The 15335-nt window shown below is 42.9% G+C and overlaps 1 protein-coding gene and 1 pseudogene across 1 annotated transcript; both read right to left on the bottom strand.

Annotated features, from left to right (window-relative positions):
• Positions 1-249: 249 nt before the first annotated feature.
• Positions 250-1179, bottom strand: LOC128491651 (olfactory receptor 11L1-like). The gene has a single exon (XM_053463968.1). The coding sequence runs from the start codon at positions 1177-1179 to the stop codon at positions 250-252; it is 930 nt and encodes a 309-aa protein (XP_053319943.1).
• Positions 1180-9522: 8343 nt separating this feature from the next.
• On the bottom strand, positions 9523-13566 carry LOC128491652 (olfactory receptor 6B1-like; annotated as a pseudogene).
• Between the last annotated feature and the right edge of the window lie 1769 nt (positions 13567-15335).

Raw genomic sequence — 15335 nt, forward strand, 5'->3', positions numbered from 1 at the left:
TGTTTAGTGAACACAATCAACTAAGAATATGGGGGAACAATATGGTGTATCTAGAATTTACCTGATAAGCTCTGGTCTCAGTTTCCCATAATATCTCATCTAAACTAGAAATGAGCTTTGAATCCCAGTAACCACTCGGGTCAAAGAAGAGAACTATATAGATTACCACAATTTTGCCGTGTTTATCTCTTCTTCTTCTGTATCTTTGAAAGAGGAAAGCAAAGGACAGATCATTTATGAAGATGTATTTTAGATTCTCTTTGGGCTCTTTGACAGAAACTTTTTCAAACTTATTTTGATATCCTCATTCCTAAGACTGTATATAATCGGGTTAGAAAATGGGCATAGCATTGAAAATAGAAGAGAGAATAATTTATTAACGTTAAAAGAATGCCTTTTGGTGGGGGCAATGTAAACTATTACTAGAGTCCCATAGTAGGCACACACTACAGTCAAGTGGGAACTGCAGGTGGAGAAGGCTTTTTGTCTCCCGATGCTGGAGGAGATTCCAAGGATGGTGATAAAAATTGAGACATAAGTAAAACTAATAAAGAAGAAAGGGACACCTACATATGGTATGCCTATGATAAAATCTACAAGTTCAGCAAGAGTATGTTTTGTACAAGATAAGTCTGCAACAGGAGCAAGATCACAGAAATAATGGTCAATGACACGACCACAGAACTCTAAAATAGAAAGGAATGGGGCAACAGATAATGAAAATATACATGACAAAAGCCAAGAAATGAGAATGAGTTGGAGGTAAAGCCTAAAACCCATGATGGACGTGTAACGCAGGGGGTGACAAATGGCCAAATACCGATCATAGGACATCACTGCGAGAAGGAGACACTCAGTGCCTTCTGAAATAGAAAAAAAGTAAAACTGAGAGATGCAGCCAGCTAAAGATATTTTGCTTCCCCCGCTGATTAAAACATGGAGCATGTTGGGGACTATGATGGTGGATACAAGGATATCGCACACCGATAACTGAGTGATGAAGAAATACATGGGAGATTTCAGCCTCTGAAACTTTGCCACCAATATAATAATCAGCAGGTTCCCGACTAACGTCAAGATGTAGATCACAAGGAACAGAACAAACAAAAAAGAGTTTACATTCTGTGGATTCTGAAAACCCAACAGCAGAATCTCCACCACTTCTGTCTCGTTGAACATATTCTACAACTTTGAAAAAAAAATTAAATAGTTGAGCTGAATTTTACTAAACACACATTTTTTTCCAGCCTACCCTTGCAGGGTGAAGTTGCTCTTGAATATTGTTGTAGAGGAAAGCAGATAATTTGGTTGTTTTTACACCAAGATGATGTTAACGTAGTGATTGTTGCCAAGTTATAAAGAAAATATTAACAGTAAAACCAAGTTATTCTCTGGTTATCTAGTCCTCTTCAATCCTCCAAATACTGGAAAAAGCAGTCAATGTTATGTTTCGAGATCTTGAGATCAAAGATATTAGAGGTTTCCAGTCTGTATCCAAAACCTGCTAAATTGGAAATAACAAGAAAAGTTGACCAAATCATGTAGCCTTGTGCATTTCTGTTTTCACCCAGCCTGAATTATAAAATGTCATATAGATCATTATACGGATTGCAAAATTATAAAAAAAAATACATAATAATGTTCCATTGGCCAAAAAGTGCAATTTAGTTGAGAAGTCAAGACAACAGTTTTGGTCAACAGCACTCACATTCTGGACTCACATATCTGCAGTTCCAACTAAGACGTTCAAGAGAAATATAAGGAATATAATAATATAATAGAAAAGTAGAGAAAATAATCTAAAATATTTCTTAGTAATAACATCCATAAAATTAATTCTCTATTAATCTATCAATATATATATATATATATATATATATATATATATATATATAATTATGTTTTTTAAAGTTATACTACGATATAAAGATGGATCTCATTTAAAATTTGTAAGAAAATATATAGGGCCAATACAAACTTCAAATAATTGGTTCACATATAAATGTATGTGCGTCAAAAATAGGCAGAGTCACTTAGATGCAAACAAAGGTAAAACATTTAATACGAACAAAAATAAAAGAAGAATATAAAAAGAAGATAACAAAAATAATACGAAACAAGTCTTACAAAACCTTGGAAAGGAATTTAGTTCATGACATCTGTCCTATGCATTCCTGAGGATGGAGGGAGGGAGTGTTGGGACGTGAAGTGTCTGTGGATGGCAAGTACATCTTCACTCGACCTCTCTTCCCATGCCTCTCCATGTCTTACACAGGCCTAGCTTATATGCCATTTGAAAATGATGTCAGTCTATTGGTCTTCACCTAATTAGGTAAACATGCTCACTAAGATCTTTACGTCTAAACCCTATTTTAGGTGGTCGCTGTACGTATATTGTAATGCCCTTTTAGAGTTACAACTATACCATGCATTAGCAAGCTACTATCCTATCTATAGACTGCCTGTTTAGCAAATCCTTTATTCTATATTTAAGGTCAAGGAAACCTTGAAGCTTATAATTGAAACCTTTTAATATATCTTAATTATCATTTATTTATGAACAATAATTACATATCTTTGACTATTGCCTATACTAATAATTATATATGGTCCATTTCTTAATTGAGGTTAGAAAATGTATTAGAATATTTTACAAAATTACAAACAAAATAAATGTTATTTATTTGCATTAATTTCCTTTTTTTACCATCAGATTAAAAATATGGAAGCTTGATGAATGTATCTCTCCGCTGCATCCTGTTCCACCACCTGGTAGGAAGACTAAATAAAGGTCTTCTCCAATATTTTGATAAGAATCAACCAAATTTGGAAATGTTATTTTCTGGTAAGACCCGGCTTAGTTTCTGTAACCAGAAGTTCAGTGAAGTAACAGACAATAACTCTTTCAGAGGTCTTTATACTGTGCAAAGAACATGACGTTGTCTCTGTACAAGAACACTGGGGATTTGCAGAGATGGAGCCTCGTTACAGCAATAATGACAAATCCCAACACATTTTATTAATTTGTAACCTGAAGTAACCTGAAGATTTAGATTTTTTTTTTAAATGACAGCATACTGTAAAGTTTTCATAATCTGCGGCTTAATGGCAGTGTTATGGGGCAAGAGGATAAGCAAAGAGCAGAGACCACTGGATTCGTATAGGCGGAAGGGGTTAGATGACCCAGCCATGCACTCAGGAAGGAACCTGGGGATGCTTAGGGTCAACCATCTTCAGTCTTCAGCTGGGGTGGGGTTTATTTTGGTGGGTAAATGTACTGTATAATTACATGTGAACATAATGATATTTATTATTTTAGCTGCTATACCAGAGAAGAGCCCAATTCCGGGTGTACAGCGACTAAATGAGTTATTAGATGGTAGGACCTTGCAGAGTGATCCAGATTGTTATTGTTGACCTTATTTGCATGTAGATAAGAAGAAACAAAACAAACAGAAAAACATTAGAAATGCGAGGATTCAGGAAACCCAACAGCAGGATCTCTATCACTTCCGTCTCATTGATTTCAAACATATTGGAAGAAAAATGAAATGTTTGAACTGATAGAATTGTTCTAAAATGTATTGTTCTCTGTAGGCGTCAATTAAGATTGTGTAGAGTAAGGCTTGCTTTACTCTGGTTGCTTTTAGATAAAGATGATGTTGAAGCAGTGATTGTTACCAAGTGATTCAAAAATTATAGTGATTGTGACGGAACCCTCCATCACTGGGACCACTGGAGAGGCCTGACTGCCAGCCTCCTCCCTATTGACTATGGGCCCTGGGTTTGTAAGGACTTCTGTGGCTACCCCCCACAATATCATCCCATTACTTGCTGAGGGGATTATCTCCAGCAGACAGCCAGGATCTGCCACCAGGGATATTTCATTTAATATAAGACCTCTCCACCCCATGGTGCATTATTATGTTGCCCCCCCTTCCACTACTACAGACATTTACCCCGGCCATCCCTTGAACTGATTTGGCCAGTAATAGATAGTGGGGGTTGGGACGCTATTGTATTGTTAACCTCGTTACTGCCCCTGTTGTCTCTGGGAGGTAGATTAAGGGGCGGTTTGTATCCCAATATATTTTTTTTATGTTAATGTATGTTTTGCTGGATATATCCAGCCCTGTGTGTCTAAAATAAATCAGTCTTCGTTTGGTTTTACCCTACACTGAGTTTCGGCGAGTGACTGGGGAACCGGGGAAAGTGTGTTGTCCCAGGCTAAGGGAGCACAAGTAAGCAGAGGTAAGCGAATCCAGAGCGACCCCTGGGGATTGCCTCTACTTCCTCCTCTAGGTGTGAAAGAGCGATGCTGGAAGGAACCGTGATAGGCCGACTGTGCCTGCTGGAAAGCCCTTGAGCCTTGATAGGATGAGCGGCTAGCGAAACGGCCCCGCCGGAAAAACAAGGGCCAGTCTGGAACACCTTTATCATGGAGAACATCGCAGGCCATCAGGGACACATGCCTGTCAGGCTTCTTCACAAAAGCGCCCCCAAACTGCAGACTGTTGGCTGCCGCAACGAGATCCATTGATCCCAGCTCTGTCAGACGGGGGTCCATCCGTAGGAGGGCCGTCTTATGCCGTTCCATGGCCACAGCTACATTGGCGATGCCTATTAGGCAGATCACAAGCAAGGCCCACTCCCGGATAAGTTTAGGATCCAAGGGAGTGGCCTGCAGGAACGCTTGGTCAGCCAGGGAGAGGATTTGAGCGACCGGCCCCACTAAATCCAGGATCTTATCCTGAGCGGACTTGAGACCCTGTTCCAGACCCTTCCTAGGATCTCTCTTATTCTAAGACAGGAGAGCGACCACATTAGGGTCAAACTCTGGGGTAACGGCCAGCTTGTCCGGGAGCGAGGGGCGGGGACACTCAGCCTGAAGCTTGTTACGCGCCTCCAGGGTCTGCGCAGCCACTTGTGTAAGTATAGTGCAATATCCTCTGGTGGATTCCACTCAGTGGCCCTGGGGTGGCGCATCGTGGTGGGGTCAAATAAAGAGGAGCCGGTTGGGTCAAGGACCAGGAGGTCCGTCAAGGTAGAAGCCGAATGGGGGTGATGGATGCTTCCATAGAGTAATGGGGTTCGGTATGGTGGGGCTCATCCACCAGACACGGACGAAGCGTGAATCTATGGTCCTAGACGAAGCCAGGTTAACAGAAGCTCAGACTCATCCGCAGAGTCCACCTGCCATGCATCCACTATAGACAGTGGGAGTTGAAAAGCACCCTCATATCCAGAGGGCAGGTAGGTGGCAGAGGTTTTTTGGATGCTTTTGCTGGGGCCCTGCCTTTACCAGCAGAGGCACTATTACCCTTCCAAGGGCGCTTAGAGTGGCCTGCCTCCTCAGATTTCTCGGGGTCAGAATCCAAAGGGATAGTGGCCGGGGCCACAGGGGCAGATGTGGTCCGAACATATATTAGCCATATATGCTGGTGTGCTCATTTGGATTTATTCAAATAAAATATATCCCCATGATCCTTTCGTGTAATGGTTTAATACAAAAAAAACCCCAAAATAAATAAAAAGAAAAAGTTTGTAAGTTCGACAGAATTAATGTCTGCACTCGCGGACATTTAACTGCTGCAGCGGGGAGACCAGCGGATCATGGGGATATATTTTATTTAAATAATTAATAAATGAAAATGAACACACTGCCACATATGGCTAATATATCATTGGACAGAATGCTGCCCTCTGTTGGTTTTACATTGAGTAGCAGAATAACTTTGTTGGTCGCTGGCACTGACTTTTAACTGTTGCAGCAGGTTTTTTTTTCCCTTTCTGCATAGCAACCAGTGATAAGGGCCCTTTAACCTACGGATTTCTGCTCCCGTTATCCAACGCAGCATCGCAGGGGTTAACGGGAGTGGAAATTGGTTGATGCCAGAGGAAGACCCTGCAGGTGACCAATAGGCTCACTCGCACTGCCCTTTAACCCCTGACTGCCAACCTGAGGATTTCCACTTCAGTCAACTCCCGCAATGCTGTGAGATAAGGTAGGCTAGATGGGGAAGGGACCGGGGAGATTAGTAGACGAAGACGATCACGAAGATTCTTCATGTGTGAGTCTTCGTCTTCGTCTATGTTTTACCGACACTGTATTCTCTTCTACGTTTTTTCGGAACGAACAAAAAAACGGACTCTTCGTGTTCGTTTTCATGTTCGCCCGAAGACGAATGCACAAGTCTATCCATTATTACTGATGAAGGATGCAATGCATGCTGGCCCATGACAGTATATAAATAAGCTGGTCCGAAACAGCGGATGTTTTTCAAAATGGAGGGCTCACCTCCAAATAGACAAACACCCTGGGCACAGGGATCACCTCAAATAAGACAGGATTGAACTAATCTTTCAAAAACTAATGAAATATAGAAACCAAGATGGTCGCCGGAGAAAGAGAGCACATGTGGCAGAGGTAGCAGAAAAGACACTGGGAGGAACCGGCCAAGGGCCCAAGAACCAAAACGGGGCAAAGACCTCTACACCAAAGACATACAAAGAATTATAAATGAATATAAATATAACTTTAAAAAGCACTATAAATAAAATATAAAGAAATTAAGCACCAAAATTTCTGGATAATGGGAGCCGAAATCCGTAGGGTAAAGGGCCGTGCAAGCGACCAATAGGCTCACTCGCACGGCCCTTTATCACTAGTTGCTATGCAGAAAAGAAAAAAAAAACCTGGGACCCTGCTGCAACAGTTAAAAGTCCGTGCCAGCGACCAACAAACTTATTATAACTCCGGACAGAATACTGCCCTCTGTTGGTACGATACATTGAGTAGCTTAATAAATTGTTATGCTACTCAATGTAAAACCAACAGAGGGCAGCATTCTGTCCAAAGATATATTAGCCATATGTGGCAGTGTGTTCATTTTGATTTATTAATTATTTAAATAAAATATATTCCCATGATCCGCTGGTCGAACTTGCAAACTCTTTTTTTCTATTTATTTGGGGGTTTTTTTTGTATTAAACCATTACACGGAAGGATCATGGGAATGTATTTTATTTGAATAAATGCAAATGAGCACACTGCCACATATGGCTAATATATGTTCAGACAGAATGCTGCCCTCTGTTGGTTTTACATTAAGTAGCATAATAAATAACTGGATTTCAAGCATATGGAACAGAGGACAGCATTCTGTCCGAAGATATATTAGCCATATGTGGCAAATATATTCCCATGATCCTTTCGTGTAATGGTTTAATACAAAAACAACAAAAAAAATAGAAAAAAAGAGTTTGCAAGTTCGACAGAATTAATGTCTGCGAGTGCGGGGAGGCCAGAGGATCATGGGAATATGTTTTATTTAAATAATTAATAAATGAAAATGAACACTGCCACATATGGCTAATATATCATCGGGCAGAATGCTGCCCTCTGTTGGTTTTACATTGAGTAGCATAAAATTCTGCCCGAGAATATATTAGCTATATATGGTAGTGTGCTCATTGGACCAATAGAGTTGCTGATACGCACATTTAAACTACTGGCGCCAGAGCTGCTGCAGTACGGAAAAACCGAAGAAAAAACGAATATTTGCCCGAAGAGAAGACAGGATATTCGCGGAATACGAAGATTTTTTTTTTTTGACGAAGACGAGCGCGAAGACGAAGAGCCCCCTGGTGCCCAAGTCTAATAATTACTATCCACATACAGTATTTTTTTATTTTTAGTTTCTCCCAGAAACCTTTGCTCAGGTATGAGCTGGACTTTGCCTCTATACCCAAGCGTTTATTTTTCCTGCCTACTAGTGTACCGGATCCCCTGTGACTCGACTTCGCTTTCTGGATTACCCTTTTTGTACCTCGCTCGGCCTGTGTGTGTGCTTGGTCTTTGCTAATAGGAACTACCTGTTTTCTGGCTCATGGGTTAGTCGTGATAGGCCTCTTCTGCATCAACACCTCTTCCTTCGGACAACTGTTATCTTTCTTTTGGCTTCCAGTGCCGCCTAAATACAGATATGCACCCTAATCTATATTTTTACTCCTGACCTTTCACCCTCTACTAACTCATCTCACCGACAGTCTTTAAGGAATTGCACCATGGATGGTGTTCCATGACCTAAAGCTCTACATCTCCAAGACCGAGTATATGGTACTCCCGCCATCTGCTCTGTCCACAGTTCCTAACATATCCCTTACGGTTGACAACTCCACTACCCAACTGACAGACCAAGTTTTCTGCCATGGTGTCACACTTGACTCTGCTCTCTCCTGCATCCCTCACATCCAGTCCCTCACCAAATCCTGCCTTCACCTGAAAAACATATTCTTAATCTACACATTTCTTACACAAGAAACAACCAAAATATTAATCTGCTTTCTTGTGATATCCCGTCTGGGCTATTGCTTCAATCCATCCTCAACACTTTCAAAAGTTCTCTGAAAACCCATCTTTTCAAACAAAGCCATCTGAACGATCAACAACTTCAACAGATTATCCAGAGCCTATCAACTCACCCCCATCCAAGCAGTCCTATCCTATTGTTTCACTTCCCCCTTAACCAGTGACTAGATTGTAAGATCAGAAGAGCAGGGCCTTTTGTTCATTTTGTACTAGTTTGTCATCGTGTGTGAATTTAAGTTTTCCCACTGATTGTAATACTGCTACAGAATATGCGGGTACTATATAAGTAGAATCTGGAAATGTTATTTGGTCTGCAGTAATTACACAACCTTACTAAAATACCCGCGAAGCCTAGTGAGGTAAGCTAAACTTAGTTACAACATAGGCATTGTTTACCACAAACTATGGTATCAACTGGAGCAAGGTCTCAATTTGTGGAATATAAACAGCATAGTTGGCTACGAATAGGATGGGTTTGTTTGGGGGTGCCAAATTTGCCAAAGGTGTCACATATTGGCAGTGATGTGGGTCCTTGAGGTATGACATCAGTTCACTAGTAGCTTAAACAAGTCACTTGTGTGGCACTAGCAACGTGTAGGTCTCTCAAATGATCAGGACAATGATCGTGTGATACATAGAAGTATATAATGTATTTTTATTGGCATGTAAGTCTCTGTGCCTTGGGCTCCTGGAAGGAGCCTGGGAGACAGCCTCCTCCCTACAGACTATGGGCCCTGGCCTTGGAAGGGGTTCTGCTTTTGGGGAGTAGGTACAGTGGGTCCATTAAGACTACTTCTTCCCCTGGTACAGAGTTTCATGTTTCCCCAATTACCAGAGCCTCTAAAGACTGGGGAGCTTGTACGCAGATTTGGGTAAGGACTTACAAGGCACAGAGCTCCATGGCTAATATTTGCACCTGGATCTGATATCCAGCAGGTGGGAACCACTTGTGTTTACGATCCTCCCCACAAACTATAATAGCGAGCCCCTGATGCTTGGGGTGGGCTGCTATGATCCTTAATGGTCGTTAATGGTCGTTTTTAGGACAGTTGTCACACTGTGTAGCTAAACTTTGGCTTGCCACAGTGCAAACGCAGCTCTGAAGTGCCATACAGATCTACAACGCTGGATCTGTATGGCACTGAATGGGTTCATCGCTGGTGTCCTGGCCGGAGTAAGAGCCCAAAGCATTTTTTTAAGGCTTTCTTGATATCATTATTTCTCAAGCTGTAGATGATCGGGTTAATCATCGGAGTCACCACTGTGTTCAGTAAGGATAAGACTTTGCTAAAATTTACTGATTTTCCTCTGGCTGGTATCATATAAATCCCTATGAGAGTACCGTAGTATATGGACACCACAGTTAGGTGAGAACTGCAGGTAGAGAAGGTTTTCCATCTTCCATTTATGGATGGGATCCTAAGTACGGCAAGGACAATATATACATAGGAAACTACAATAACGATCAATGGGGAGACAGTCACTGGTATACACATTATGAGAGCTCCTACCTCGATAAAAGAGGTGTCTGAACAAGAAAGATCAAGTATTGGAGAAAAATCACAAAAGAAATGGTCAATGGTATTTGGTCCACAAAATTGAAGTTGAGTTATTGAGACTGTGTCGGTCAATGCCACGGAAAAACCTAACAGCCAAGATACGGTAACCAACGTACGGCAAAGCACAGGGCTCATCAGATAATTATAGTGCAGAGGGTAACAGATGGCCAGATACCGGTCGTAAGCCATTACAGACAAAAGTAAACACTCTGAAGCTTCAGAGCAAGCAAAACAATAAAACTCAAAAAGGACATAGTCCCTCCGCCATGCCATATAAGCCACAGGGCTTCAGGTACGATACATAAAGTCAGAAATGTGTCACATAGGGACAGGTGTGTAAGGAAGAAGTACATCGGAGAATGTAAAGCCTTGTTGGATACAACCAACCATATAATAAGAAGGTTTCCAGATAATGTTACAAGATGGAAAATCAGAAGTAAAAGAAAGACGGGTATCTTGAAGCTTTGAAGACCTCGAAATCCCAGGAGAATGAACTCGGTGACTGTGGTCTGGTTTCTCCCAAAGTTTACCTGCAGAGACTGATTTTGTAGTTCATAGTAAACTGGAAAATATATTGAATACATATTACTAAATATTTTGTAGGTAAATGCAACATTAGACGTAGAGATGAATACCCAAACCCACCCATTTATTTTTTTAGCCATAGAAAGAGTCTTAAAATCTTTTGTTTTATGTGCATTTAATTTTACCCCTTGCTATATAAGATATATTAATTTAGAAGAAAATAATGTATCCATGGTTTAAGTTCAAACACACGTTGCTTTTTTTTTATTCTCTAAATAAAATTTTAATTTTATTGCTCGATTATAGGCCGCACCCTAAAAGTTTGGTGCTATTTTAAAGAAAAATGTATTTTTAAAGAAAAAATACACATGGGGGCGGAGCCAGCGCCGAGGCAAGATGGCTGCTTGAGACCGCAGCTCCGTTTACCGTCACGGAACTTATTACGCTTTTTACTTACTAACCGCGAGATGGGGAAATCTAACCGCTCCGTGGGCACTCCGAAACCCCCGGGCGCGCAGGAGAAGCCCTTGGCTCCCTCGGTTCGGCCTTTTTTCCGAGGTTCGCGCGACTCAGAGGCACGCGGCCATGCTCCCAAGATGGCGTCTTCCCCTTCCAGTCGGGCTAGTGAGTGCTCGGACGACGCATTTATTGATCAGGACTGTGCGTCCCAGGACCATCCTGCGGCACCTTCCTCATGGCAAGAGGCATTGAAGAATCTACCGACTAAGGCTGACTTGGTCGCAGTGATTGATACCGCGCTGGACCAGGCCTTGCAGGGTGTGAGGGCTGACCTCGTCTCCATTAAGCAGGATGTCCAGCATATTGGCGACCGGGTAGCTGCGCTGGAGGAGGATCAGGTGAAAACATGCGAGACGGTGGACACCTTATCCGCTATGTCACGCGATCAATCGGACCTTTGCAAATCTCTACAGCGCCAGCTAGAAGATTTAGACAACCGGGGCCGACGCAACAACCTTCGAGTAAGGGGCATACCTGAATCGGTTGTGGCTGCTGATATTCGCACAACATTGCAATCCATTTTTAACCAATTACTGCACCAGCCAAGTGACACAGTCATTCAGTTTGACAGAGCCCACAGAGCGCTTCGCCCGAAGGGTCCTCCATCTGCACCACCACGGGACGTGGTCTGCTGTTTTCACGACTATTCAGTGAAGGAGGCTGTCCTGAAGGCTTGCCGCCAAGCTGGAGATGTGATCTACGAGGGTGAGCAACTCTCTATTTTTCAGGATTTATCCCCGATAACCCTACAAAAACGACGGGCTCTTAAGCCCATAACGGCGGCATTGCGGGACGCAAATATCCCGTATCAATGGGGCTTCCCGTTTGTCCTAATAGCTCGCAAGGATCAAGAGGTTTTCACACTTCGCCAACATGGTGATCTGGAATCTTTCCTCGTTCACCTCGACCTACCTGGGATCTCTGTCCCGAATTGGGAACTTTCGTTACCGACTACGAAACCGCTCGTGGAACCAGCCAGGACGTGGTCGACGCCGAAGCATCGTAGGAAGAGGATTCGTCATGCAGCTGCCACAGCGGAGCAGACCGGCTGAAGTTATGGAGCGACGGGCTTTCTTTTCTACTTTTTGTTCCTTCTTTGGATTCTCGGGCACCATTTGCCCTGCACTGTGACTTATTTCTACTTTATTGTTTGCTGCCTTTGGACTTCTCACCAGTGTGGACGGTGTTTTACTCACCTTTCTTACCGTTCCCGGGACTCCTGCGTCGCATTGCTAAGGTGTTTTGGGTCGACTGAGCCGGTACATGGTGGTAGTTAATTTACTATTTTTCCTTTGTTGTGTATCTTTCGCGTGATATGCCTCCGATCTCACAGTGATTGTACTGTTTTGCATCCTTACACCGACACTGCGATTTTGTTTATTTTTTTTTTTTTATTTTTTTTTTTTTTTTTTTTTTTTTTTTTTTTTTGTTTTTTTACGTTACCACACACATTGCGCCCATGGCGCGGTCTCTTTCTATAATTTCATGTTGCACTTGGCTCTCCCTTCAGTAGGGATTGTGCTCTACTCACCTTGGGCCTTACTCCCAGATTTCCGGATCCATGTAGGTGAGGTGCCTCGGGCCGATTGAGTTGGGCATTTTGGTAGTCAGTTTTTCTTTTGTTTTCGTTAAAGTGTTTTTTGCCTCCAATCGATCGGCGTGTGTCATGTACTGCACCGTCATCATCGTTTTTTTTTTTTTTTTTTTTTTTTTTTTTTTTTTTTTTTTTATTTATTTTCATATATACACATAGCCGCCCGTGCTGCGGTCTTTTATATACTTGTATGTTACCTAGACCCCACGCGGTCCACATATTGCTCATTTTTTTTTTTTTTTGTGTGTTCCGTAGACGGGGACGTGATTCCCCCTGTTTTCTTTTCTTTGGTGTTTGAACCATATAGGTTCCTTGTCCTACTTGCCTCCCCTGGCGTCCCCCCTCAGAGCCATCCTGTCCTGTAGTGGATAGTGGTAATGGGGCCTGCTTGCAGTCCCCCTGCTCAACCTCCTATTCGATATTTTGTCATCATCCGGGATGACATCCCTTTTTCGTTGCACATAATCCATCCGTTATACACTATGTGCTGGTTTTTGTTATGGTTTGTTGTTTATTTTATGTGTCCCAGGGGGTCAGTGGTCCTGCAGTTCGGCGTGCTGTGTTCTCGTCTGCCGCCAAATGTCCAGTGATACTCTTAAATTGGTCTCTTTAAATATAAGAGGCCTTAATAAACCCCAGCAACGCTCTAAACTTCTTGCGTTTTTACATGCTTCTAAGTCACAAGTGGCCTTCGTGCAGGAAACTCATTATACTGCCGATAGGGAATTCCCACTCTTAAATAGACACTTCACACAATCGTTTCTCTCTAGCTCTCATTCCTCTAAGACAAAAGGGGTTGTTATCCTCTTACATAAGTCGATTCGCTTTCAACTATTGGAGACATGGAAGGATGTCGAGGGCCGCGCTATTTTTGTTAAGGGTTATGTGGGTTCCCAAAAAATCACTCTAGCTAATATATACGCACCCAACAGCAACCACGTTCGTTTTTTCATTTCTATCCTAAATAGGTTGGCCGACTTCCAGGAGGGTATCACCATTTTAGGCGGCGATTTTAATATGGTTTTTGACCCTAGGGTCGATACTTCTTCGGGGAGTTCTCACATTCCCTTCTCCGCGATACGGAAAGTACTTAAATATTTGAAACTGAACCAATTAATGGACGCATGGAGAACTCTTCATCCAGATGTGAGGGACTATACATATTTTTCACCTAGTCACTGTAGATATTCTCGTATTGACACCTTTTTCATCTCCCATTTCCACTTGTCGGTCCTGCATTCGGCTAGAATAGGGATTACTTCTCTTAGCGACCATGCCCCTGTCTTTTTGACTCTCAAGCTAACTGATATTCCTAAAACCAACTGGCACTGGAGACTGAATGAAAATTTGCTGAGTAATCCTCATCATATTTCCCAATTGTCGTCCCATATCACTCGCTACTTTGAGGATAATATTACACCTGATGTCCCCATCCCGGTAGTTTGGGAGGCTCATAAAGCTGTTATTCGGGGTCACCTTATTAAGTTGGGTGCATCTATTAAGCGAATGAATTTGGCTACTATCCTAGAGCTTACGAAACAGATAGCTCGCTTAGAGTCCAGACATAAATTAACCTTACTCCCCTCCCTTCAACTTGAACTTACAGCCCTTCGGGCTCGTTTGGCTTCCCTTCTTGACACTAGGACGAAGCGCAACTTTTTGCTGGTGCGGCGACAATTTTATGAGTTTGGTGATAAGCCGGGCAGGCTTTTGGCGAGGGCTTTGAGAGCAAAACGGGCACAGGCGTTCATTGCTCGCATTAGGGATCATACCAATCGGCTTCATTTCCACTCAGACAAGATAGCTGAATGCTTTAGGCAGTATTATATGTCCTTATACAATTTGCCTCGCCCGGGGGCACCCCACTCTGACTTGGATGCAGCTTCCGCTGACTACCTATCAGCATTTATTACCCGAGTTTTACCGTCTGACGCTAGGGAGCTCTTGGATAGCCCCATTTCCCTGGCCGAGGTTGCTGCAGCTGTTAAAAATTCCCCTGCGGGCAAAAGCCCTGGCCCGGATGGCTTTACGATCCTTTATTATAAAAAATGCCTTCCCGTCCTAGGCCCACAGTTGGTTACTTACTTCAATGCTATTGCCCAGGGCTCTAAATTTGACCCACACTCGTTAACCGCTCATATCGTGGTTCTTCCTAAGCCCGATAAGAATCTTGACTTGTGTAGCAGTTTCCGCCCCATATCCCTGATCAATGTTGATTTGAAATTGTTTTCCAAAATCTTAGCAAATCGCCTCCAACCTTTCCTCCCCTTTCTCATTCACTCTGATCAGGTGGGGTTTGTCCCCGGGCGGGAGGCAAGGGACAACACCATCAAAGTCATCAACATTATCTCCCATGCGCACAAATTCAAACTCCCGATGGTCCTTGCCTCCATGGACGCTGAGAAGGCATTTGACCGCGTAACCTGGTCCTTCTTGTTTAGGGTATTAGATAAAATTGGCATTGGCAAGGCTTTCTTGTCGTGTATTAAAGCTTTGTATGATGCCCCGACTGCGCGAGTGGCCCTCAACGGGATATTGTCTGCCAAGTTTACCCTTTCGAATGGCACAAGGCAAGGCTGCCCTCTGTCCCCCCTTTTGTTTCTACTGGTTTTAGAACCCTTTGCTAACGCTGTCCGGGCGCATCCTGATATTGTGGGGGTGCAGATGGGTTCAAGCTCCCCTGCACTGTCGATGTTTGCGGATGATATTCTTTTAACTCTTTCCGACCCTGTCCGTTCTCTCTCAGCGGTTCTGTCGGAGCTCGACA

Source organism: Spea bombifrons, chromosome 4 (genome assembly GCF_027358695.1).
Source record: "Spea bombifrons isolate aSpeBom1 chromosome 4, aSpeBom1.2.pri, whole genome shotgun sequence".
In the NCBI taxonomy this organism is placed as follows: Eukaryota; Metazoa; Chordata; class Amphibia; order Anura; family Pelobatidae; genus Spea; species Spea bombifrons.

What these genes read in the sequence shown, in the direction of transcription:
- LOC128491651 (XM_053463968.1), bottom strand. Translation starts at nt 1,179, where the DNA reads ATGTTCAACGAGACAGAAGTGGTGGAGATTCTGCTGTTGGGTTTTCAG.